Below are 22,867 nucleotides of genomic sequence, written 5' to 3' on the forward strand. Positions count from 1 at the left end.
GGCAATTTTGGAAGCCGGTCTAGAAACGAATGAATTCGAGGGCGCTTGTGCCTTCTGGCAGGGAAAGGTTGCCTGGGAGAAGGCTGTGAGTTAGGCTGCTGCTACCTGGCCCAAGCTGGCAGAAGTGCAGCTGGACTTAACCAGGGTACCTGTGAGCACCCACTGAGGAAGGAGCTCTCCAGGAGCAGAGTTCAATGTAGAAATAACTCAGCTAAGTAAATTTGCCAAAAACAAACTGTGGAAAAGTCTACTGGCCTGAAGAAAATGGGCTGGGGCATCCTAAGTTTGGAGAAAGAGGAAATTTGGACATATAAGTTGGCCCTGGGTTCCCAACCCTAGGCTCATAATCTCCTTATCAAAAGCCTCTTAGACAGTAAATTGGGCTCTGTGCTACTACTCACTGGTGTCATGGTGACAAGCGGAGAGGGTCCCCGTGGGCGCTTCAGTAGCTGCTGGGCATGCAGTTGGATGTTGGCTCCTCCATCTGATGCTCTCCGGCCAAGGGGGCCCATTCCATTCAACAGCTGTAGTGTGGGCGGCTGTAGGAGAGACTGCTCCTGCCAGGAGCAGAATGGGAAGGACGAACCATGAGATGAGGGGCAGGTGGGGACAAAGGGGCAAGACACTAATCTATGGAAATTAAGGGAGCCACAGGCCATGATGGAGATTAGAGAATGCTTCCTTCTCACCAGAGCTGCTTTGCAAGAGAAATCATCTTTCTTTATAAGAAAACCCTTAAGTCCTAGGGAAGGTCCCGCAAAGCCTCTTAAAGGAAGCTCAAGTCTGTTTCCTCTGGAGCCAGCCCTCTCCCTTATCTAGGTACCTTGTACTCAAGTTGCCCGGTTGGTTGTAAATTTTGCATAGGCAACAGGTTGTGCATGAAGTTCATGTTAGGGGCCACCTGCAGGAATGGAGCCTGTGGGTTGACTCCAGGAAAGCCAGGTAGGAGCTTTTGCAGATCTTCCATAACTTCCGTGCTGATAGAAAACAGAGTGACAGAGAAATTGGGTTAACATTCTTACTCAAACGTACTTACATCTCAAAATTGATGGCATTGCTATGTTCAGTACAACTTGCTGTATTTTATTTATTTTCTTCCTAAATTTAGGTTTCTAAGATCCTAAAGCAAAGCAAAAGCCTAAAATGTGGAATTTAACTCTCTGCTCCTTTACTGTTTGGATGAGAGACTGCTATTCTTTACTGGCCAATCATGTCAAACCAAGGGCTGTGAGCCAAGAGGAAATACTGGCCCCAGTCCAGTTCAGGTTTTCAAAGCCGGGGCGTGAACACCAAGTTTCTGGAGAACGTGGGTCATCCACTAAGATAATGGCTGCCTGAAGTAGCAACTGATTCACTAGGGAAAGAATGCAATTCCTCTTGTCAGTGCTGATAGGACAGATAAGTACTAGATGTACAGAGCTATCTTGCTACAACGGTAGGTTTTATAGCATACTTTAAAATAAGAGATCTTGCCACTAACAGAGTGACTCAGGGCTCCACCCCTTTGCAGCTGACACAGTCTGTGGAGCCAGAATGCTCCCCTATTGCCTGTTTGATCGTACACTGAAAGCAAGAGACATAAGGCAAGCACATCAGCAGGCATGGGGGTCTTTTTTGGAAATTCACTGGGAGAAAAGAGACATTTATAAGAAAACCAGCTTTGCCCGGAATTGACCTCTCAGGAGAATTCTTGCCACAACCTTCTCTTCCTACTCAGCAAAGAAAATATCCAGAAAAGAGGTAAGGCTATTTTAATGTTGAGAGTCTTTCACTGTGGAACAAACATGGGCAAGCTAGCCTTCAGTTCTTTTTTTTCCAGTGTGCAGGCATCAGGAAACACCATGAGAGAATAATTTGGGAAAACGCTTTGGGAAACTGTTGCGTTATTGGATTTTGGATCCTTATTCATTTAAATTTTATCTGTCCACATACATAAATTACGTCATATCATTTGTCCACTTGGCCACTGGATTAGAGCTCCTCTGGGGATGAGATGTAATAGGAAATATGCCATGGTAGACACTGGAAGTCAGGGGACAATTCTTTGCCCCCGGTGTTAATCAGGGCTGCTGGCCAGATACTCACCGTGGGTCAGCCACACCCACTGTGTGCCGCCTCATGGACAAATAGCGCACCAATGCTTCAGGGGAAGGCTCTTCACCCTCATCACTGTCCAAATTCAGTGTCCCATCCGGCTGAGGTGGAGGGAAACACCATCGAATTAGAAATCAGAAGGAAGGGAAGCAAGGCTATGGCAAAGAAAGTGGTTTCAGCTGACAATTCCCACAGGTTGCTACTTGCCTCCACAATCTGGTTCTCTGGGTTGATCAGCTGCACCTGGGGAACGCTGATGTTCATAGCGGTACCCGCCTGCTCCGCCTGGAAAGCAGTACATACATATACGTGCACACCTTTAACACTAGAGAGAAAGAATGAGTCTTTCCAAGTAGTCTTGATTGCTAAAGTCTATGCTTCCCTGAGTCCTAAAGGCTTTGGTTCATCTGCCGTTAGAAGTCACAACAAGGAAGCACCCTGTGGAGAGGATAGCGTCGCCTCATGTTTTGCTATTTCTTTAAAAAACAAAAGGCACCACTATTGTTGCTCATCCCTCCTCTCTGTCAAAAAAAGGTTCAGATCTTTGACTGGCCTTTGACAAAAGAAGAGATGACAAATGGGAGACAGAGGTAAGGAAGAGCAAGAAACTCTCCTGACTTAGGGTTAGTGAGCAACAGCTAACCTTTACCCCCCTGGTGTTACTTGTCCTGAACTAGGTCACTGGAGTTATTGCCCACCTGGATATTGACTGGTGCTTGAAAGGCCATGGCTCGGGGCATGCTAGGAAGTGCTCCGAGACGCAGGGTTTTATGTCTCTTATGTCGATCACACAGCAGGCTGTAGATTGCACTATAGTGATCATAGGCATCTGATCTTAATGACTACCAAGAGAGAAGGGAAAAAAGTACAAAACCCTGGTGAAATGGCATGTTGATGACCAGAACCCTTTCAGTAATAACATTAGCCAAAGCACCTTCTTTCCTTCTTTCCAAGGCCTAGGGAGGGGCAGAGGAAGAAAAACAGGAGGGAAAAAAAAGGCCCAAGTTCCCAAGAAGGAGAAAAATGGAAAAAGCAGGTTAGAGGACGAACTGCTACCTCCCACTTCGTTCTCCACTCCTTCAGAGATACCTGCAGTGTCCGCTCTTTGTCCAGTCCCATGTCCTCCATGGCCAAAAGGACATCCTCATTCAGGGGGTCCACCTGTCTTTCTTCCTTCAGTTGTTGGCATTCAGCTATTAACTGTAACATAAAAAGGGGGAAGCTGTCAACCCCCCAATTAACCACATCAATATGGCACAGCATATATAATGACCAAACTGTTCTATGTCCTCTAGCTTGGGATGCTTCTGGCCTCAGTCAAAGTCTAATGAAGACAGCCCTGAGTGATCAGCTGTGAACAGGTAACATCCCGCTGTCTCCTGAGCTCCCTGGAGTACCTGGGATGCTCACAGTGGTTTAAATAAAAGCATGCTACAGAAGCCACTGAATTGAGCACATTAAGACAAGAAGGTGACATCCCCACGGTCAGAATTATTGTCTGTTTTTGGCTTCTGTACTATGTCAGAAGCCAAAAACAGACAATAATTTGGGGGCACATGGTAGGGAACCTAGATAACTATTCTCCAACAGTTCAACTGGTTGTCCATCCCTTCTTGCTTGCTTCATGTGCTGCTTTGGCTTTACACAATAGTTTCTTCCCAGTGTCCGCCTTCTCAGGTCATGGCCTGATTACAATCACATGCAAAGGAGGCTGCAGCAGCTTCAGAGGAGTTCCCTGTGGCAGCAGTTCCCAGCTCACCCTGTCAAAGTTGGGATCGGCGTCCCCTAGCTTCATCCACTTGTGCTTGCAGATCTGCTCCATGGAGAGGCGCTTATTGGGGTCTAACACCAGCATATGGCGGATCAAATGCTCACATTCTGCAATGGACAAACAGCCTGCCTTCAGTTTCTGGTGAGTGGAGGCACCAGGGGAGCAGAGGAACCAGGGGCAAAGTCAGCAGGGAGGCTCTCCAAATCCCTGCTTCTCATTTTGTCTCTTGCTCTGTTATTCTGTTGCTTACTCCACCAGAAGGGGCTAGGCAAAGGCAGAGAGAGGTGGAGAAAAAGAAACTCGAATGTGGTAGTCTGGTTAGTGCCTTCACCAAAAGTCTGACCAGAAAAGGTATGGGGATAATCCATGGATTTCATTTATTTCTATTAACACACTTAACACAACTAAGGAAGAATAGAATGGCCTCTAAAGAGATTCAGCATCTTACAAGGTTCTCAAAATACTCAGCTCTATCCTCCTAAATGTACCACCATGTGCATACTAATGCTTTTGGCTTAGGAGTGCAATACTCTTCTTCAAAACTCAGGGAATTTGAATTTCTGATGGCACAAGGTGTGTGGGGAAAGAGCCACAAGTGACTTCTTTCCCATGCCCTGGGATTCAGCTAGTCTTATTTATCATTTTCTCAATGTTATTTAAACAGTCACAGGTATGTAAAACTGAGCTGTGAGCTACAGATATTCAGATCAACAAAAATTTTTCTCTGGGAGCTCACATTATGGATTATATTGTAGAAAGAACAATGGATTCCCAATCAAGAAACCTGTATTCTGATTTCAAAAACTACCATCTATTTCTAAGTTTTCTCATCTATAAATCGTGGGTACTGAGGGTGATGTGGGAGTAATAGTTGTGATGAGGGCAGTGATGATGATACCAAAACAGCAGTATTAATGCAGCTTCCGAGCATTTTACAATTATTATTTCCTCATTTAATCTACACAGCAATCCTAGGAGGGAACGTACTATCATTATTCCCATTTTAGGAATAGCAAAAGCTAGGCACAGAAAGGTAAAAAGACTTGTCCAAGGTCACATGGCTAGTAAGTCAGATTTCAAACCAGAGAGCCTGACTCTTCACCTGGTACTCTTAATTACAATGGTCCACTGCCCCTGTAGTGCACAGAGTTGTTGAGGGTTCCAAATTCTCCAACATTAATTCAACATTGAACCAGTAATTCAACATCTTTATCCATGCCACCTTCATCTCTGGCTTATACCACTGCAAGTCTCCTACCTGGTCTTTCTGCTTCCATTTTCACTCCATTACAATCTATTTTCCATAGAGAGGCAAAAGGAATGTTTCCAAAGCATGTATTTGGGCATATCACCACTTTGTCTATATTTCTCCAACCTCTTCCCATAACTCTCAGAATGAAATCCAAAGTCCTGGGCCTACAAGGCCGCTACTTTTTCTCTTTTGACAGTCGTTTCTGTCACCCAGATTGGAGTGCAGTGGCATGATCTCAGCCTACTGCAGTCTTTGCCTCTTGGGTTCAAGTGATTCTCCTGCCTCAGCTCAGCCTCCTGAGTAGCTGGGATTACAGGCATGCGCCACCATGCCTGGATAATTTTGTATTTTTAGTAGAGACGAGATTTCTCCATGTTGGTCAGGCTCATCTCAGACTTCTGACCTCAGGTGATCCGCCTGCCTCGATCGACCTCCCGAAGTGCTGGGATTACAGGCGTGAGCCACCGGGGCCTGGCCTAGTTTCCTCTAATTTTAAAAGATACTACAACAAAGTTCCTATATCAAGATGATCTCTTACATCAGGCATTAATTTGTTGTTGCTTTATAATTAAAAGTATATTCAAATGTATGTACATCTGAAAAACTTCCACATTCTTACAGAATAAAGTAAATGTCATCTACAATATTAAGCTTGATTAAAATTATGTTTCCAGAGTAGTAAGGCTACAGCCACAACTGCAGCAGCCCCTGTACAGATTATAACTGTCACTGACACACGTTTATGGTCTGCAGTTACTTAAGAGGAAAAAAGTGTTCTTAATTTAGGAAGTTGCTGAAGACTTTTGTGTAGGGAGAAGCCTGGGACCAAGCTGTTGTTAAGACCTCTAGATGGCAGTCTCCTGTCTTCCTTTGGTTTCCACAGGCAGTTTTAGTGCATAAATAAGATGACCAAAGCTGAACGGTTTTCAGTTACAGGCTTGCTTTAGAACAGATTTTTTGTCAAGGCAATTTCTTTAAAAGAAAGCAAACAAACAACCAAAACCAAAACCAAAACAAAACACTACCATAATAGTTCCGAATCAGAAGATATATCCAGTTCAATTTCAGGATCTTGAACCCTCTATCTGATCATCCTTAACCACTGTCTGGCTTCAGGTGATTGAAAACCAAGGGTGTCCTAAGAAGCTTGCTGCAAATCCCCCAGATGTCTGCAGACCCCAGATGAAGAACTCCTGGTTACAGTGTCAAGAGCAAGAGCTTTTTAATCTTGTCCATCCTACATAATATCCAATGTGCCAAGGAACAGAAATCTAACGTTTTTCATATGTGGCACAGATGGAAAAGATGAGAAAATGCAGAAAGCTAGAGTATCACCATCAACTCATATTTCCTAAGTGTCACGTCGTTCATGAAATTAAATTCAGATGAGATTTGAAGACACCATTCTACATAAAATGTGAAAACAGGGTGAAAATGAAGGGAATAAATGCTCTCAAACCTAAGAACACAATCTTAATTTACAGTAGCTTTGTTTTTGTTTTTTTTTGTTTTTTTTTTTTTTAAAAAGAACACAATCGCCAACAGGACATTCAATTTACAGGTGCGGAAAGATAGAGCCCTCGTGTCAAATAAAACATCAACTTTTCCAGATGCCAAGAAGTACTTTATTTTATTGTCTAAAAGGGCCCTATTGGCCAGCCATGGTGGCTCATGTCTACAATCCCAGCACTTTGGGAGGCTGAGGTGGGCAGATTGCTTGAAGGCAGAAATTTGAGACAAGCCTGGCCAACATGGCAAAACCCTGTCTCTACTGAAAATGCAAAAATTAGCTGGGTGCAGTGGTGCACGCCTGTAATCCCAGCTACTTAAGACGCTGAGGTACAAGAATTGCTTGAACCCAGGAAGCAGAGATTGCAGTGAGCCAAGATGGTGCCACACCAGCTTAGATGACAGAGCAAGACTATGTCTCAAAAACAAAAAATAAAAGGGCCCCATTATTTGTTCCCTCCCAAAAGGCAGAGCCTCTGATGCTAAATGAAACTGAACCACTTTGGGCAATGCAGGAATACGTTGCTCTGCTTGTGTGTGCCAGAAAAGCAGCTTCCCTTCAGAGCTGCTTTCATCTGCTCCATGCAAGACGCCAAGCAGTCTCCGCGGTGAGAGTCACTGTGGGCCCATGAAACCTGATCTGCCAAGAGAATGTTAACTAGAGGATGTGCAGCACAAGCCTTGCCCCGCTGCGCTGCCAGGCATCTGGATGACTTTGTGGAGCGAGAGCTGCTGGATGGGCAGCGTTCTAAAATAGGAAGACCTTTAAGTTGAGATTGCCAGAGTGAGTCCATATCTGAGAAGGCAACATTTTTTTTTCTTTTTTTGCCCTCGATAATAAATTTCTCTAAGTGGTTACAACAAACCAAAACAAGTCTTGGCAGATAAGTCTTTTCCATGAGCCCTGTGGATTTGACTGAAAGTATTAATGTCCCTTTGGCATATTGAGAGGGCAAAAATGAGAGAAAGATACATAGAAAAGAGTAAGATTAATACAGCAATTCATTCAACATTATTATTTAATAATTACTAAAATTTATTGAGCATTTATAGGCAAAGTGCTAAACCCTTTAAGTCAATGTAAGCATCTGCATCTCACACCACCCCTGTTACTATTATCTCAATTTTATAGATAAAGAAATTTAAAATAGAGAAGTTGAGAAATTTGACCAGATAATAAGGGGCCAAAGCAGGATACAAATTCTGGTCAGTTTTACTCCAAGGAGTTCTTAACCTATATGGTCCCTAAAGTAAACACATTATTGGTATTCTAGGCTATGAAAACAAACCAAAACAATTCTCTCCCTGACACATCAAATGCCATGTCATCACAGGTTCCATCATGACAGAATCATCCACAAGTGAGGTTAGTACGAAATGGGCCAGGCAAATTGATGGCCAAAGACTAAGAACTAGCTGGAAAACAGCTTTAAGGGGAGATGGCAAATTGATGGATTGATGAGGCAGGGACCGAAGAACATCTAAGCAGGGAGCGTTGTCTTATTAATAATTTTGCTGCTGAGGATTAAATACACTGTGGCAGAGCAAACTTATTTGTATACTCTGTAAAAACACAAGGTGATGAAGACTATGATAGAAGGCTCGAAACAACAGGCTTCAAAGATCAAAGATAAGAAGAGATAGGTAAAAATTTGGGGAACCAGATCATCAGACTCTTCAGGCTGATCCTGTGAAGGAGGGAAAGCCAACTGTCCCTGACACCCTGCATGTGACACCAAAGAACAGAACACAGCAAAACAATCCTTTCCAGCTCTGTGGTGAGTAATGGCATAGAAGAAACTGAGTCATGGATTCTTTCTGGCCACATAAAGCTGCTTTGAACTGGTAGAAACAGAAGACATCTGTGAGCCAGAAGGCATGGGAAGGCATTCTTGTAAGGAAGAAAGTGCATGCTTCTTACAGGTGCTCCCAAGAAGGGGATGGTCTAGTTTCTCATGTACTTGGTCCAGTCAGTGGTGGGTGTGTTCAAAGGTAATTTCAAAGCACTTAGCCCAAGAGTTCTACATTTTCAACAATTTGAACAAACTTCTCAATAATCTTTACTTCTTAGTAATGAATTGCTTGTAGTGCAATTCTGACTTCAAAGAGGGTTCTATTTTTTCTAAATCTCAAACTCTAAAAAGGGAACAAAAATAAACCGGCTATTAAATCTCTGAAACATGTTTCTATGGAAAATTATTTGACAAAAACCTTTTAAAAGTTAAATGACATTAAAGTCTTTTTTGTTTGTTTTGTTTTTGTTTTTTGAGACGGATTCTTGTTCTGTCGCCCAGCTGGAGTGCAGTGGCTTGATCTTGGCTCATTGCAACCTCTGCCTCAAGCAATCCTCCTCCCTCAGCCTCTCGAGTAGCTGGGATGCAGGCACGCGCCACCATGCCCAGCTAATTTTCTGCATTTTTAGTAGAGACAGGGTGTCACCATGTTGGCCAAGATGGTCTCGATCTCTTGACCTCATGATCCGCCCGCCTCAGCCTCCCAAAGTGCTGGGATTACAGGCGCGAGCCACAGCACCCGGCCAATGACATAAAGTCTTAAAGTTTTTAGAACAAGGATACTATGCGATACACTGCCTGATGCTGTTACCCACTCACTCTGTCCAGCTCAGGTACCAGCCTGGGGGAGAAGTGATGCTATTAGAGCAAACAGAATAAGACCAAGGGATGGCTGCAACGGCAATCTCAGGGTGGAGCCACATGCTCTGAGAAGAGGCTATCCCCATATTTTAGATGTTCTGGATTTAACAAATGTTTGTGACTCAGAGTGCCTCTTTAATGCTGCCTGCCTTTTCCTAAAAGAAAAACTGCACACAAAACATGCTGTTTTTCCTCATGAAAAGAAAATAAAGTCTGTTATAATGTCCTGATCTCATTATAACACGGACGGAACAGTGTGACTATTTTGCAATGCTATATTCCTTGCAGAAATAAGTAAAAAGTAAATCAATAAGAAACCAGGGGTGTTTTTTTGCCAAGATACCTTCTTTTGATTAGAAGCCGGCTAGAGTTAGGAATCTTCACTCTGCTTGTGAACTAAGCCCTAAAAATGATGTTTTATTAATATGCTCGAGAAATCTTGTCAAAAATGTCAACTTCTAGCTAAGGTCAAACTTACTGATTTTATATAATCACTATTTTAAAATCTAAACAAAAAGACAAATAGTCCTCAAAATAAGACATTTGGGCCTGGCACGGTGGCTCATGCCTGTAATCCCAGCACTTTGAGAGGCCAAGGCAGGAAGATCACTTGAGGCCAGGAGTTCAAGACAAGCCTGGCCAACATGGTGAAACGCAATCTCTACTAAAAATACAAAAATTAGCCAGGCATGGTGGTATGTATGTGTGTAATCCCAGCTACTCAAGAGGCTGAGGCAGGAGAATCACTTGACACTGGGAGGTGGAGGTTGTAGTGAGCCAAGATCATGCCATTGCACTCCAGCCTGGACGACAGAGCGAGACTCTGTCTGAAAAAAGAAAAAGGTGACATTTCTATGTATAAATAACATATACTAAATGCGCTAACCTATAGATACATTCAGAGATTGTATAAATGTTAACTATAATAATACAAAATGCAGGGGGTTTGTTGTTGCACTAAAATTTTGTTATTTTGGATATTGCTAGAACAATGGTGTTGTAAGGATTGGAATGCTTTTATTCTATACATTAAATTTTGACACATTACTGCTATAATAGAAATAAACATCTCTAAATACCAAGTTAAAGAACTGGTTATTTATTTTTAAATTATTTTGAGATGGAGTCTCGTTCTGTTGGCCAGGCTGGGTGCAGTGGTACAACCATAGTTCACTGCAGCCTCGAACTCCTGGGCTCAAGTGATCCTCCTGCCTCAGCTTCTCAGTAGCTGGAACTACAGACATGCACCACCACATCTAGCTATTTTTTATTTTTATTTTTTAGAGACAGGGTCTCACTATGTTGCCCAGGCTGGCTGCCTTGATCTCCTGGCCTCAAGCAATCTGTTGGGATTACAGGTGCATGCCACCATACCCAAAAAGGATGCAGTCAATGCCACAGTTTTACATAAACAAAGAAAATGCACAACCTTGGAACTTAATATATGACCGTATTGACTGTAGTAAGATCTGACTCATAAAACATAAGCACCGAGATGAGCTTCTCTTGACACAATGGCACTAAGAAAAAACTGTCATGTTCTGAGTCATTGACTTTCTGTTGTTGTGGGGAAGAAAAATGGAAGTCCCACACGTCAGTAAAATTTCAAAAACAATATTCCAACAGTAAGAGATCAGAAAAGAAAGTGGAGAATTATCCATTTAACTATAAATTCCAACCCTAGTGGTTTCTGCAAATTATTATAATCAGAATATGCTGGAATAGAAATAATTCTTTTCATCTCTAAATTCTGTGAGACACTTCCAGTGACTGAACATAGAGGCCATAGGGAGATGGCTTGGAACAATTTAGCAAATGGACACGGAGCCCATAAGAAAAATTTCTATTTGGAACCAGTACATCTGGGCTGAGAGGCTTTTTTCTTCAGTTTTAACAAGTTTATCAACCCAAGACAGACCACGAAGAAAAAGTTTTGACCGTATATATTCATTTATTAGAAAAATAACACTTGAACTTCCTTACTTTCAATCAGTTTTTCTAGGTGGGCATGATGCTGCCAGAATTAAAATTCAGAAATAGAAAATCCTGGCCTAAAGGGTACGGATGCCAACATTTAGCTCTAGTCCAACCTTGAAAAAGCCCTGGCTTGCTATACCGCTTTACAGAAGCTGTCCATTTTGTGGTTCACATTCAAGTATCTTTTGAGTTCTAGTGTCAGCCACTATGGTGTAAGAAACTCCTGCCTCCGGGTCCAGTACAGAGTTCCTGCTACTCGTTTTTCAGTAAGTAATCCAGATGCAGACAAATATATCCATTCCAGGACTCTCTTGATCCTTGGGGTAACTTACCAAATATGTTACTGGGAATGAAAATACAAACACATATGGTTAGATGGTCTCTGAAGTCAGACTGCCAGGGTTCAAATCTCAGCTTTGCAACTTACTAGATGTGTGTCTTGGGCATGTTATTTAACCTCACCCATGCCTCAGTTTTCTTATTTATCAAATAATCTCTTATACAGTCTACCTCACAAAACAGCTCACCTCAGACAGTTGTTTTGAACATGAAATAGGTCATACAACAGTGCCTGGTATGTAGAAAGTGGTCAATAAATGCTATTATCCAAATCTCTGGAGTCCTTCCGCTTGGAATGTCCTCCTTTTATTTTTCTACTTAGGATTGCCATAAGCCAGGAGATAGTTGGGTTGAAAAAGGCTAATAATAAATAGGGCAGTACCAATGTTTATCTACTGGTTTTTAGTTATGTTAGGTCAAATCATGGAAATGAACACGGCTGGCCTGTTTCTCTCTGAAGAAGTTCTAACCTCTTTTCTGACATCGGTTGTGATTTCTACATTCACTGGCATGAAAGCACTACATAGATTTTTCTCTCTGGTGGTGTAGTATGTCTCAAAAGGTAGGAGAAAACTGCTTTGAGGACTCTCAGCTCCTCAATATATGGCGATTGGTAGGTGGTGAGCCCATGTAATCCCTTGCCCCATTCATTCTAAACAAAGTGCTTTTAGCCAAGCAAGATGCTGTGTGGTTCTTGATGAGTAAGCCAGTCAGGGCAGAGTTGTTTGCCTCTAAGTAGAAGCTTTTTGGCAGTAGCTGCAGGGTACATTCTCCATCAGAAGCATTATGTAAGCCTGGGTCTTGCATTCCCAGTGATAAAATGCTCATGCAGTATTACAATTAATTAAGTCACAATGAAGTCTAATCAATAAAGACTAAAAAATATTGTCCACAGGAGATCTCTATCCACTCACCAACACTGCAGTTTGTTCACTGTCAATTAATTTTCCTTCAGTTAAATAAACCATCTTAGTATGTCTGTAGCAGGTGGTACACAGGAGAATCTGGTAAACTAGGCTGTAAGTATGTTTCTGATGGTTAAAAAAAAGATACATTGAATGAGTCTGGTGCTCAAAAAATTTAAGTTACTGGCATCCATAGGTGGGAGTGGCGGTCAGGGGAAACATCTGCCAACACATGAAGCCAGGTCAGGTTTCACCTTCCACAACAGATCAAGAAAACAGCAAGTTTCAATTTTTAATCCTTCTATAATTTAGACTCAGGGTTTTATCAAACTGATCTTTGGGATGCTATGTGAAGTTTAATCCAAAAACACGGGCCTGGATCAAACTTATTTTACTTGAGGCATAGAAAACAAACTCTGTAATAGATCAAAACACCTTTTTACACCTAAAAGTCATTTGCCTTGGTCACCTTCATAATAACCCATATAACAAAAGTACATAAAACCATGGCTGGGCATGGTGGCTCACGCCTATGATCCCAAGCATTTTGGGAGACTAAGGCAGGCAGATTGCTTGAACCAAGGAGTTCAAGACCAGCCTGGGAAACATAATGAAACTCTATCTCTACATTTTAAAAAAAAAAAAAAAGCATATAAAACCAAGTGGTGTGATGAGTAATTTAGATCATGTTAACAATATAGTACAAGAGTCTGAGCAGGGTGTGGTGGCTCATGCCAGGTGTGGTGGCATGTACCTGTAGTCCCAGCTATTCGGGAGGCTGAGGCAAGAGCCCCGGAGACAGAAGTTGCAGTGAGCTGAGACTGCCCCGCTACACTCCAGCCTGGGCAAAAAATAATCTATTAAAAAAAAAATACAAGAGTCTGATATAAGATTCCATAGTTAAGTAGTACTGAGTTAGTTTTTTATTACAAAACACTTACTGAATGTGAGTGTTTATGCCCTACCAGGGGCTGTTAGGTTTTATGGAAGATACTGATGTGGAAAACACAGTTCAAGAGGCTTACATTCTAGTGGGGAAAGGAGGAAGAAGACATATATACATAATTATAAAAACCAGGTGGTATAAAATCAATCAAGCCTCAAATACATCCTCAAATTAATCCTCTTTTAAATGTATATCACTGTCATTCCAACTTGAAAATATATGTCTTTGTTATGTCTCAGGATGCCTATGAAAGGAAACTTGTATCAAACAAACCAGACCAGGCATAGAAATATCCACTAATTGTGAGGAAAATTCATTCCACACATTACTGACAATAGAGAGCAGCTTAGAATTCTTGAGCTGACTATATCTGTTTGCAGAGCATGGCCTCCCACACAGCTGTATGTAGCTACTCTGGAATTCAAGTTGGCTAGAAGCAGCTAAATGGTAGGGCTCTTGCCTGCTTGTCTTCCACTATACCAGCTCTGCTGGAGTTTCTAGATCCTTCAGGAAGAAAAACAGATAAACTCAGCTCAAGCCTATGACAACAGCTGAGAAAAGGAAGGATCTTGTGCTTAAGGACTTCCCCTCAACCACACTATCTCCTGTAACACAGCAATAGCAGTTGGCCTGACAGGCTGAAAAGCAGCTGGCACTTGCCTCCATCAGAAGACTATGCTCCAGGTCTACTGAGATACAGCTGTGCCCAGAAACAGGAGGTACAGCAGAAAAAGGACTCCAGGACAGACTCTAAACTTCCTTCACATGAACTTGACACTTCTTGAAGGTTGTCAGCAAGCCAAGCCAAAACAACCGATGAATGTATTTTCTGCTATGCCTTGTCCTTTCGAAGTATTCTCTGAAAGGTCGTGGGATTTAGGCCTATGACATTCGGCAATGCCAAGCACATGCATGTTACCAAGGGCCAGAGAGATCATGTTGGTAATATAGCAATTATCCACTCATTTCCTACCCTGGCTGTTTCTCATTTTCTGTACTAATCTAACAAACACTTCTACTCAGGGAATTACTGAACTGGGATTAAAGAGTGACTAGGTTTGGGATAATCCTGTTGGCTTTCTCTGAGTCTTGAAGCTTTCAGGTTAACTTACATCATATTACAAATGTGAGTTCTAAGCAGTTAGACTGCAGTTTATTTCCAAGCACTAACAGACAATGTGGCTAACAGCATGCTTAGCTGCTTTCCAGGACCCCCTATCTGAAGTCAGCTCTGGGAAGGGTTCAGTAAGAATCTCTTGCCTTGGTGTGAGGTGGCGGGGGTGGAGGGTAGAAGAGATCCAAGTTGCTCACAGGAAACACTGTGGACATTGGAAAAGTAAAGGAAGTGGTTTGTTTATCTTGCTCTTTTTGTGACAGTATGGTGCAGTAGAACAAACAGTGAATTTGAATACTGACTGAATTACTTATTACCAGTGTGGCTTTGGCAAATTAATTTCTCTAAACTTCAGCTTCCAAAACTTCATCAGCAAGATGAAAAGATATGTACTATTACCAATTCTAAGATGTAGCTCAAATTAGATTAAGGAAAAGAAAATAATTTAGGCTGCATATGCTGGCTTCTGCCCGTAATCCCAGCACTTTGAGAGCCAAGGTGGGAGGATTGCTTGAGACCAAGAGTTCAAGATCAGACTGGGCAATGTAGTGAGACTCATCTCTCTGAAAAATCTTTTTAAAAATTAGCTTGGCACAGTGGCATAGGCCTGTAGTCCTAGCTACTTGGGAGCCTGAAGTAGGAGGACTGTTTGAACCCAGGAGTTTGAGGCTGCAGTGAGCTATGGTCACACCACTAGGCTCCAGCATAGGTGACAGAACAAGACCTTGTTGCTAACAATATAAAAATTGAAATATTTTAAAAAAAGATATACTGGCTGGGTGTAGTGGTTCCCACCTGTAATACCAGAACTTTGGGAGGCCAAGGTGGGTGGACTACTTGAGTCCAGGAGTTCAAGACCAGCCTGGGCAACATAACAAGACCCTGTCTCTACAAAAATTAGCTGGGCATGGTGGCATGTGCCTGTAGTCCAAGCTACTCAGGAGGCTGAGATGGGAGGATGGCTAGAGCCTGGGAGGCGGAGGTTGCAGTGAGCCATGATCTTGCCACTGCACTCCAGCCTGGGCAACAGAGTGAGATCCTGTCTCAGAAAAAAAAAAAATTAAAAAAAGAAATTATTTTATAATCTCAAAAGCCCTAAACAAATGTAATTTTTTGATATTACTACTGATATTATGATTTGGATAAGACTATACTCTCTAGAGGGGATTCTGGAGTCAGCATTTTAACAACCCTATGCATTCATTCATCCATTCAACAAATATTTACTGAGTGCCTACTAGAACCCAGGCACTGTCCAAAGCCCTGGGAACACAGCAGTAAACAAAAACCAAACGCTTATTATGGTCAAGTGGTGATGGGAGATGAGGAGGTACCAAAGTCATGTGAGGTAGTGCTAAGTGCCATGAAGAAAAAGCAGAATTACAGAAACAGAATGAGGGGGGAGCCAGAACAGGCCCCTCTGAGGGGACCTGTGACTACACAAGGGAACCAGAATGTATGTGCTTGGCAAGTCTGAGAAACAGCAAGGAAGGCCCTGTGAAAATGGGAGCTCAGAAGTGGAGGTAAACAGTAACAGGAAATGAGATCAAGGAAGGGGCAACGACAGCTGTGCCTTGTAGGCCATAATAATAATAACAACTTGAATTTTATTCTAGATGTAAATGAAAGCCACTGGGGCTGGGGAGGTTTTCAGATTTAATATTTACTAAGTCCTACTACACACCAGATCCTATGCTAGCTTACAGACTGTTGTGAAAAAGACATCTTTCGTCTGTGCTTTCACTAACTTCAGTCTGGCGTGGAAGACATACAATGAAAGAAGTAATTGCAACATAAAGCTTGGTAAGTGACATGATAAGAGAAAGTTCAGAGACAAGAAGAGTGAATAGAAATTATCTAGATTCTTATTTCTATCCTATCTAATTTTTTAATTCTAAATTCTAAAATACAGGAGTGGGTGGAGTGGGGTGGGATAAGGAAGATGTATTCTCGGCAGTGGGAAATGCTCCAGAAAACAGCAGGGAACTAGAAGAAAACCAGGGGGACTGGTGGGAGAAGGGAAGCTATGGCTGAAGAGATAGGCAGGAGTTGGGCTTTAAAGGTATTTCTATGTCATTGTTTATGAAATAGCAGACAGGAGATCAAGTTATTAAGTTGAAATCAGTGTTTTTTTAAATGGAATAGAATAAAATATTTTGGAATGCACGGTACACAGTAAGGGTAAGTTTCACTTTTTTAAAAAACAAATTGTTTGTTGGCTGGGTGCTGTGGCTCATGGAGGTCAAGGTGGCTTTGGGAGGTCAAGACAGGAGGATCACTTAAGGCTAGGAGTTCAAGATCAGCTTGGTCATCAGAGTGAGACTCCATCTCTATAAAAAATATTTTTAAATTAGCTAGGCATGATGGTGTTTGCCTATGGTCCCAGCCAGTTGGGAGGCTGAGGTGGGAGGACTGCCTGAGTCCAGGAACTGGAGGCTGCAGCAAGCAATGATCACATCAGTGTACTCCAGCCTGGATGACAGTGGTTCCGCCTCTTAAAAAAAAAAATCTTTTGTTGTCAGCCATGGTAGTATATGCCTCTAGTCCCAGCTACTTGGGAGACTGAGGCAGAAGGGTCACTTAAGCCCAGGAGTTCAAGTCCAGCCTGGGCAAAATAGCAAGACCCCATCTCTAAAATCAAGCAAACAAATCTTTTGTTCATTTGTATCCATATATGTGTGTTCTGGGTCACATTATAAAATATATTTTTTTCTTATCATAGCCAAACATGTCTGTAAGCCAATACTTGCCACCTTATGGAGTAAACTTTACCTTAGAGGCAATGGTAAAAAAGGTTTCAGGCTAGAAAATGGTAAAATCAGATTTGTGTGTTTATGTAAGAGAGACAGAGAGAGTAAGAGAGTGTGTATGTGTGTCTGGTATGTTGTATTTATTTTTACATTTGTGTTTTGGAAAGATTACTCATGCAGAAAAGTTGAGAAAAGATTAGAGGGGGACAAGACTGGAGCCAGGAATCCATATAATTGACTATTGTTTAATTGAGGCAAGAGAAGATGATTAGCATGGTATTGGAAGTGGCTATAGGAATGGAGGGTTGAATTGACAGGATTTGGTAACTGATGAGCTGTGGCAATGATGACAGAGAAAGCATCAAGGCTTGTGCTGGCCTTGGTCAGATGGTAATGCTATTCACTAAAGCAATGAATACAGAATAGAGCACATCTAGGGAGGCGGAGTTAAGTTCATTTCTGAAGATGTTTCCGCTGATCTGACGTGAAGCCAATGGTTAGCAAATACTTGGATATGCAGTCCTAGATCCAAGAGGAGAGGTCCAGGCCAAAAAGTTAACTGAGGACTGATCATCACAGTGATCAATGAAGCTATTGGCTCCAGAAAGATGTAAAGATAAAATGATCTGAAGGATGAACAGAGAAAAATGAGTCTGGTAGAGAAGACTGAAGGGGCTCCCAGAGGACAGGAGGAAAACTGGAGAATGTGGCGTCTCAGAAGCAATGAGAAAAAGTGTTTTAAAATGTAATGAGTGACTCAACAATAAGAAAATAAACAACCTGATTTTAAAATGACCAAAAGACCTGAAGAGACACCTCAAGAAAGATATATAGATGGCAAGTAAGCATATGAAAAGATGCTCATCATCATACGTTATGGAAATTCAAACAACAATGAAACACCACTACACGCCTATTAGAGTGGCAAAAATCCAAAATGCTGACACCACCAAATGCTGACAAGGATGTGGCACAACAGAGGCTCCATTCATTGCTGGCAGGAACACAAAATAGCACAGCCACTTTGGAAGAGAGTTTTCTTACAAAACTATCCTTGCTCTTACCATACGACCCAGAAATCGCGCTCCTTGGTATTTACCCAAATGAGTTAAAAATTTATGTCCACACAAAACCCTGCACGAGGATGTTATAGCAGCTTTATTTACAACGGTCAAAACATAGAAGCAACCAAGATGTCATCAGTAGGTGAAAGGATAAAGTGTGGTACATCCAGGCAATGAAATATTATTCAGCACTAAAAAGAAATGGGCTCTCAAGTCATGAAGAAACACGGAGGAATCTTACTGCATATCACTATTTGAAAAACACCAACCTGAAAAAGCTACATGCTGTATGTTTTCAGCCACATGACATTCTGGAAAAGGAAAAACTTGTGGAGACAGTGAAAGGATCCGTGGCTGCAGGGGCTTAGGAAAAATGGATAAACAGACGATTTCGGGAGCAGTGAAACAATTCCATACGACATTATAATAGTGAATACATGTCACTCTACATTTGTCAAAACCCAAAAAATGTATAACACTGAGAGAAAACCCTAATGTAAGCGACGGACTTGGGGTGATAATGTGTCAGTGCATGTTCATTGATTGTAACAAATGTATCACTCTGATGGGGAACATTGATGGTGACAGGGGCCGGGAGGGGAGGTGGGTAGGACAGCACAGAGGGCACACGGAAACTGTGTACCTTTCACTCAAATTTGCTGTAAATCTAAAACTACTCTAAAATGTAACCCTAAAGAGGCAGGGTGTGGTAGCTTACACTAGCAGTCCCAGCACTTTGGGAGGCCAAGAAGGAAGATTGATTGAGCTCAGGAGTTTAAGACCAGCCTGGACAACCCCATCTCTATCAAAAATAAATAAATAAATAAATAAATAAATAAATAAATAAATAAATAAATAAATAACAAAAATTAGGCATAGTGGTACATGCCTGTAGCTCCAGCTACTAGGGAGCCAAGGGAGGATCACTTGAGCCTGGGAGGTCAAGCTGCAGTGAACCATGATGGTACCACTGCACTCTAACCTGGGCAACAGGGCAAGACCAAGGGAGGGAGGGAGGGAGGAAGGGAGGGAGGGGAGAAAGGAAGGAGAGGAAGAGGAAGGAGGGAGGGAGGGAGGGAGGGGAGAAAGGAAGGGGAGGAAGAGGAGAAAGGGGGGGAAGGAAGGAGAGGAAGAGGAGAGAGGGAGGGAGGGGAGAAAGGAAGGGGAGGAAGAGGAGGGAGGGAGGGAGAGAGGGAGGGAGGGAGGGGAGAAAGGAAGGGAAGGAAGAGGAGGGAGGGAGGGAGGGAGAAGAGTTAACCACCGCTGGGCAGTGATTAAGAACAAGACTAAGGATAGGGGGTTGATCAATAATGAGATCACTGGTGACTCTGGCCAGGGCAATACTGAACCACTTCTCTGCTTCCTTTTATAGTAAGCTGGAAAGAGTGTGTCTACTTCCTTTGTCTGTTTTCCTTCTATTCCTTTTCTGTTGCAGCCACATGATTTAGGCTTTGCTCCTGTCCCTCTGCCAAAAGTGTACTTCAGAATCATTAATGATCTCGGAAGGCGAGCGAGGGAGGGAATAAAAAAGAAACAAAATCATTAATGATCTCCACGTTTCTAAATGCAGCATTCAGTTCTCAGTCCTCTTACCTGACTTGGCAGCTCCTCACTCCCTCCTCCCTCCTCCCAGGAACAGTTTCTTCACTTGTCTGCTAGCATAGCAGGTCTTTGGCTCACCCCACCAGCCACTCTTACGATCCCTCCTCACCCGCCTCATCTCTAAATATTGGTATGTTCCAGAGTTTAATCTGTGGACTTTTCTCTTCTCTGTAACCACTGTCTAGAAAGAGCGCTCACCTCATGGGTTTAACTCCGATCTGTATACACGGAGGATTCCAAATACACATCCCTAACCCAGAACTCTCTCCTAAATGCAACGCTGATGTCTAATGTGCACCTCAAACTTGACATGTCTGAAAGATGTCTCTGACATGTAAGTATCCTTCCCCAGTCATCCCCAGCTCAGTTAGCAGTAAGTCCATCTTTCCGGTTGCTCAGGGCAGAAACTCTGGAGTCTTTCTTTCATATCAAATCCAACACTAAATGTTACTGGAGCCAAACTGCCTGGGTTCAAATTCTGCTTCAGCCACCTGGTAGCTGTGTTATCTTGGGAAAACTGCCTAATCTCTGGCTTCTGGTTTTATCCCCAGTAAAATAAGACAATAATCTTATGTATCTCATAGGGTTGTTAAAATAATTGAGTTAATGTTGTGAAGCGCTTTGAACAGTGCCTGCCACACAGTATGTAGCATCTCTCGAATCCGATCACTTCTTACCATCTCTACCTCGACACCCCAGACTGAGAATCAGCTGCCAACATCTCTCTTCCGGACTGTTGTAAAAGTCCAGACCTAAGTGGTCTCCTTCCTTCAGCCCTTGTTCCTTGCAACCTACTGGCAACATAGCAGCCAAAGTGATCTTTTTTAAACAAAAGTCACTGCATAATTTTTTCAACTTGTTAGTATGTTTGAAATTTTTCATAATAAGATTTAGAAAAAACAAAAGTCAGATTATATCACTCCCGTCAAAACCCTTCGATCCTGTACACTTCAGTCAGAGTAAAATCTAAAGTCTTACACTAGCTAGGCCCCAAAATTAAGTTCCCTCTTACCTCTCTGACCTCATCTCTCATCGTTCCTTCCTTCCAGACACGCAGGGCTCCTTCCTGTTCCTTCACTCAGCCACGCTCCCTCCCCGCTGACCCCTCAACAGCAGGGGGGGTGCTCTTCCCCCCCCCCTCCCCGGACAGCACAGTGTTCACCTTCACCTTGTTTCAGCCTTTGCTGAAAGGTCACTTTCTCCATGAAGGGGTTTTCATGTAACGTACCACCCACTATCCTAACTCCTTCTCTACCGTATTTTTCTCACAGGATTTAGCATTATCTTATATACTATGAAGTCATCAGTTCGAAGGAGACAAGTTAAATCTACTCCAAGGTTCACCTCTTTATCCTAAAATGCAATTTCCATGGGCTCCCACTTGGTTGTTAACCCAGTGAACACATGTTCTTCCTTAAAATGAAAACAGATGATTAAGCAAAACTATGTGACTTTCTGCATTGTCTCTAAAATGTTCCCTTCTTATATGCAAATAAATGTTGATAAAATATTGCTAATTCTGGGTATCTAGTATCTATTTTCAATGTTAAATTTTTCCAAGACTTAGTTACCTTATTACCCACTTATTAAAGAAATTTTTAAAAATTTGATTCTGGAGGACAAAGAGCACAGACATAGGAAATAAAGCGGTAGCAAGACTAAGATGCAAAGCCTCCTTTCTCCTCAGCACTTAAAACCACACTGCAATGAGAACCCGATAAGGGGAAACGTCCTGAAAAAGGGTAGGGGGAAGACAGAAGTGAAACAAAAAAATTTATTTCGTTACTGCTATGCCATGGCCCTACTGAGTCTTTACATACATTATCTCATTTAATCCTTAGGTACTAGCAGCCCTCACAAAACTCTCAGCCAATTTATAGATGAGGAAACTAAAGCTCAGACAGACTTAGGGCCCAGATTCAAACCCAGGTAGGGCTATCTGATGCCAGAACCTGTGTACTGTGCTCTGTTTCCACAGAACCTTGCCTCCTGGAGGCATCAGGTCAGCAAGCTGGCGTTAAAGAAGGTTATAAGTGGGCTCTTTACACTCCGTCACTAAATTCTGCGATAACTCAGTTGGTCTAACTTTCATGAACCCATTCATAGCTGTGTGCTAGCGACTCTCTTACCTGTGGACATAAAAAATGGGATGCGGAACTTTCCACTCAGCACACGGGCCCGCAGATTCTGCAGTGTGCTCCCATCAAACGGCAGGGCACCGCACACGAGCACATAGAGGACAACTCCAAGGCTCTGCATCCCAAACAGAGAGGATGCAGTTAATCCCATCAGAGGAAACAAATACAACCACTGTAGTATGTGTACGCAGATATGGTGAGTCATGCGTAAGGTTATGGAACGAACTTTTTCTTCCATCTTAGAATAGTTAACAATCTTCTTTGCTTCTAGGCATTACTTTAGGGTGGTAACATCCTGAATTTTTCTCAGTACTCATTCTCTGGAGATAAGGTAAGTAGCCACAGGAGAAAGAATCTCTGTTCTTGGCAAGGGCCCCCATCCAAGCTGGCCCTTGAGGTTCTTTTGCAGATGTCAAGGGGAAATTTGAAATCTGTGGCTCAGTCCATATGGTAAGTATTGGAGGAAAGACTACACAAGCAGGCAGGGCATGGTGGCTTACACCTACAGTCCCAACACTTTGGGAGATCAAAGCGGGAAGATCACCTGAGGTCAGGAGTTTGAGACCAACTGGCCAACATGGTGAAACCCTGTCTCTACTAAAAATACAAAATTTAGCTGGGCGTCATAGCATGTGTCTGTAATCCCAGCTAGCTGGGAGGCTGAGGCAGGAGAATCACTTGAACCTGGGAGGTGGAGGTTGCAGTGAGCCAAGATTGCACTGATACACTCCAGCCTAGGTAACAGAATGAGA

At 42.6% G+C, this 22,867-nt stretch overlaps 1 protein-coding gene and 1 long non-coding RNA gene across 20 annotated transcripts in view; one reads left to right on the top strand and one right to left on the bottom strand.

Moving 5' to 3' along the window:
• The window catches only part of SIK3 (SIK family kinase 3), a 262,659-nt gene that overhangs the window by 30,085 nt on the left and 209,707 nt on the right, over positions 1-22,867 (bottom strand). For 15 of the 18 annotated variants that reach the window (XM_035264653.3, XM_078339529.1, XM_035264650.3 and 12 more), the window contains 8 exons: positions 22,107-22,230; positions 3,854-3,972; positions 3,184-3,294; positions 2,793-2,936; positions 2,302-2,379; positions 2,086-2,195; positions 824-977; positions 402-557 (listed from right to left, as the gene is read on the bottom strand). In XM_035264653.3, coding sequence (XP_035120544.1) covers positions 402-557; positions 824-977; positions 2,086-2,195; positions 2,302-2,379; positions 2,793-2,936; positions 3,184-3,294; positions 3,854-3,972; positions 22,107-22,230 — 996 coding nt within the window. The remainder of the gene's footprint in view (positions 1-401; positions 558-823; positions 978-2,085; positions 2,196-2,301; positions 2,380-2,792; positions 2,937-3,183; positions 3,295-3,853; positions 3,973-22,106; positions 22,231-22,867) is intronic. The other 3 variants (XM_035264652.3, XM_078339525.1, XM_035264647.3) reach the window with 1 other exon arrangement.
• On the top strand, positions 1,544-22,113 carry LOC118145714 (uncharacterized). 2 transcript variants are annotated; one of them, XR_013523068.1, is made up of 3 exons: positions 1,544-1,740; positions 3,390-4,006; positions 20,163-22,113. It is a non-coding gene; the product is annotated as an uncharacterized LOC118145714 (long non-coding RNA). The 2 variants fall into 2 exon arrangements; XR_008474995.2 differs by lacking the exon at positions 20,163-22,113 and having other exon boundaries at positions 3,390-15,307.

This window comes from Callithrix jacchus, chromosome 10 (genome assembly GCF_049354715.1).
Source record: "Callithrix jacchus isolate 240 chromosome 10, calJac240_pri, whole genome shotgun sequence".
Taxonomy (NCBI): domain Eukaryota; kingdom Metazoa; phylum Chordata; class Mammalia; order Primates; family Cebidae; genus Callithrix; species Callithrix jacchus.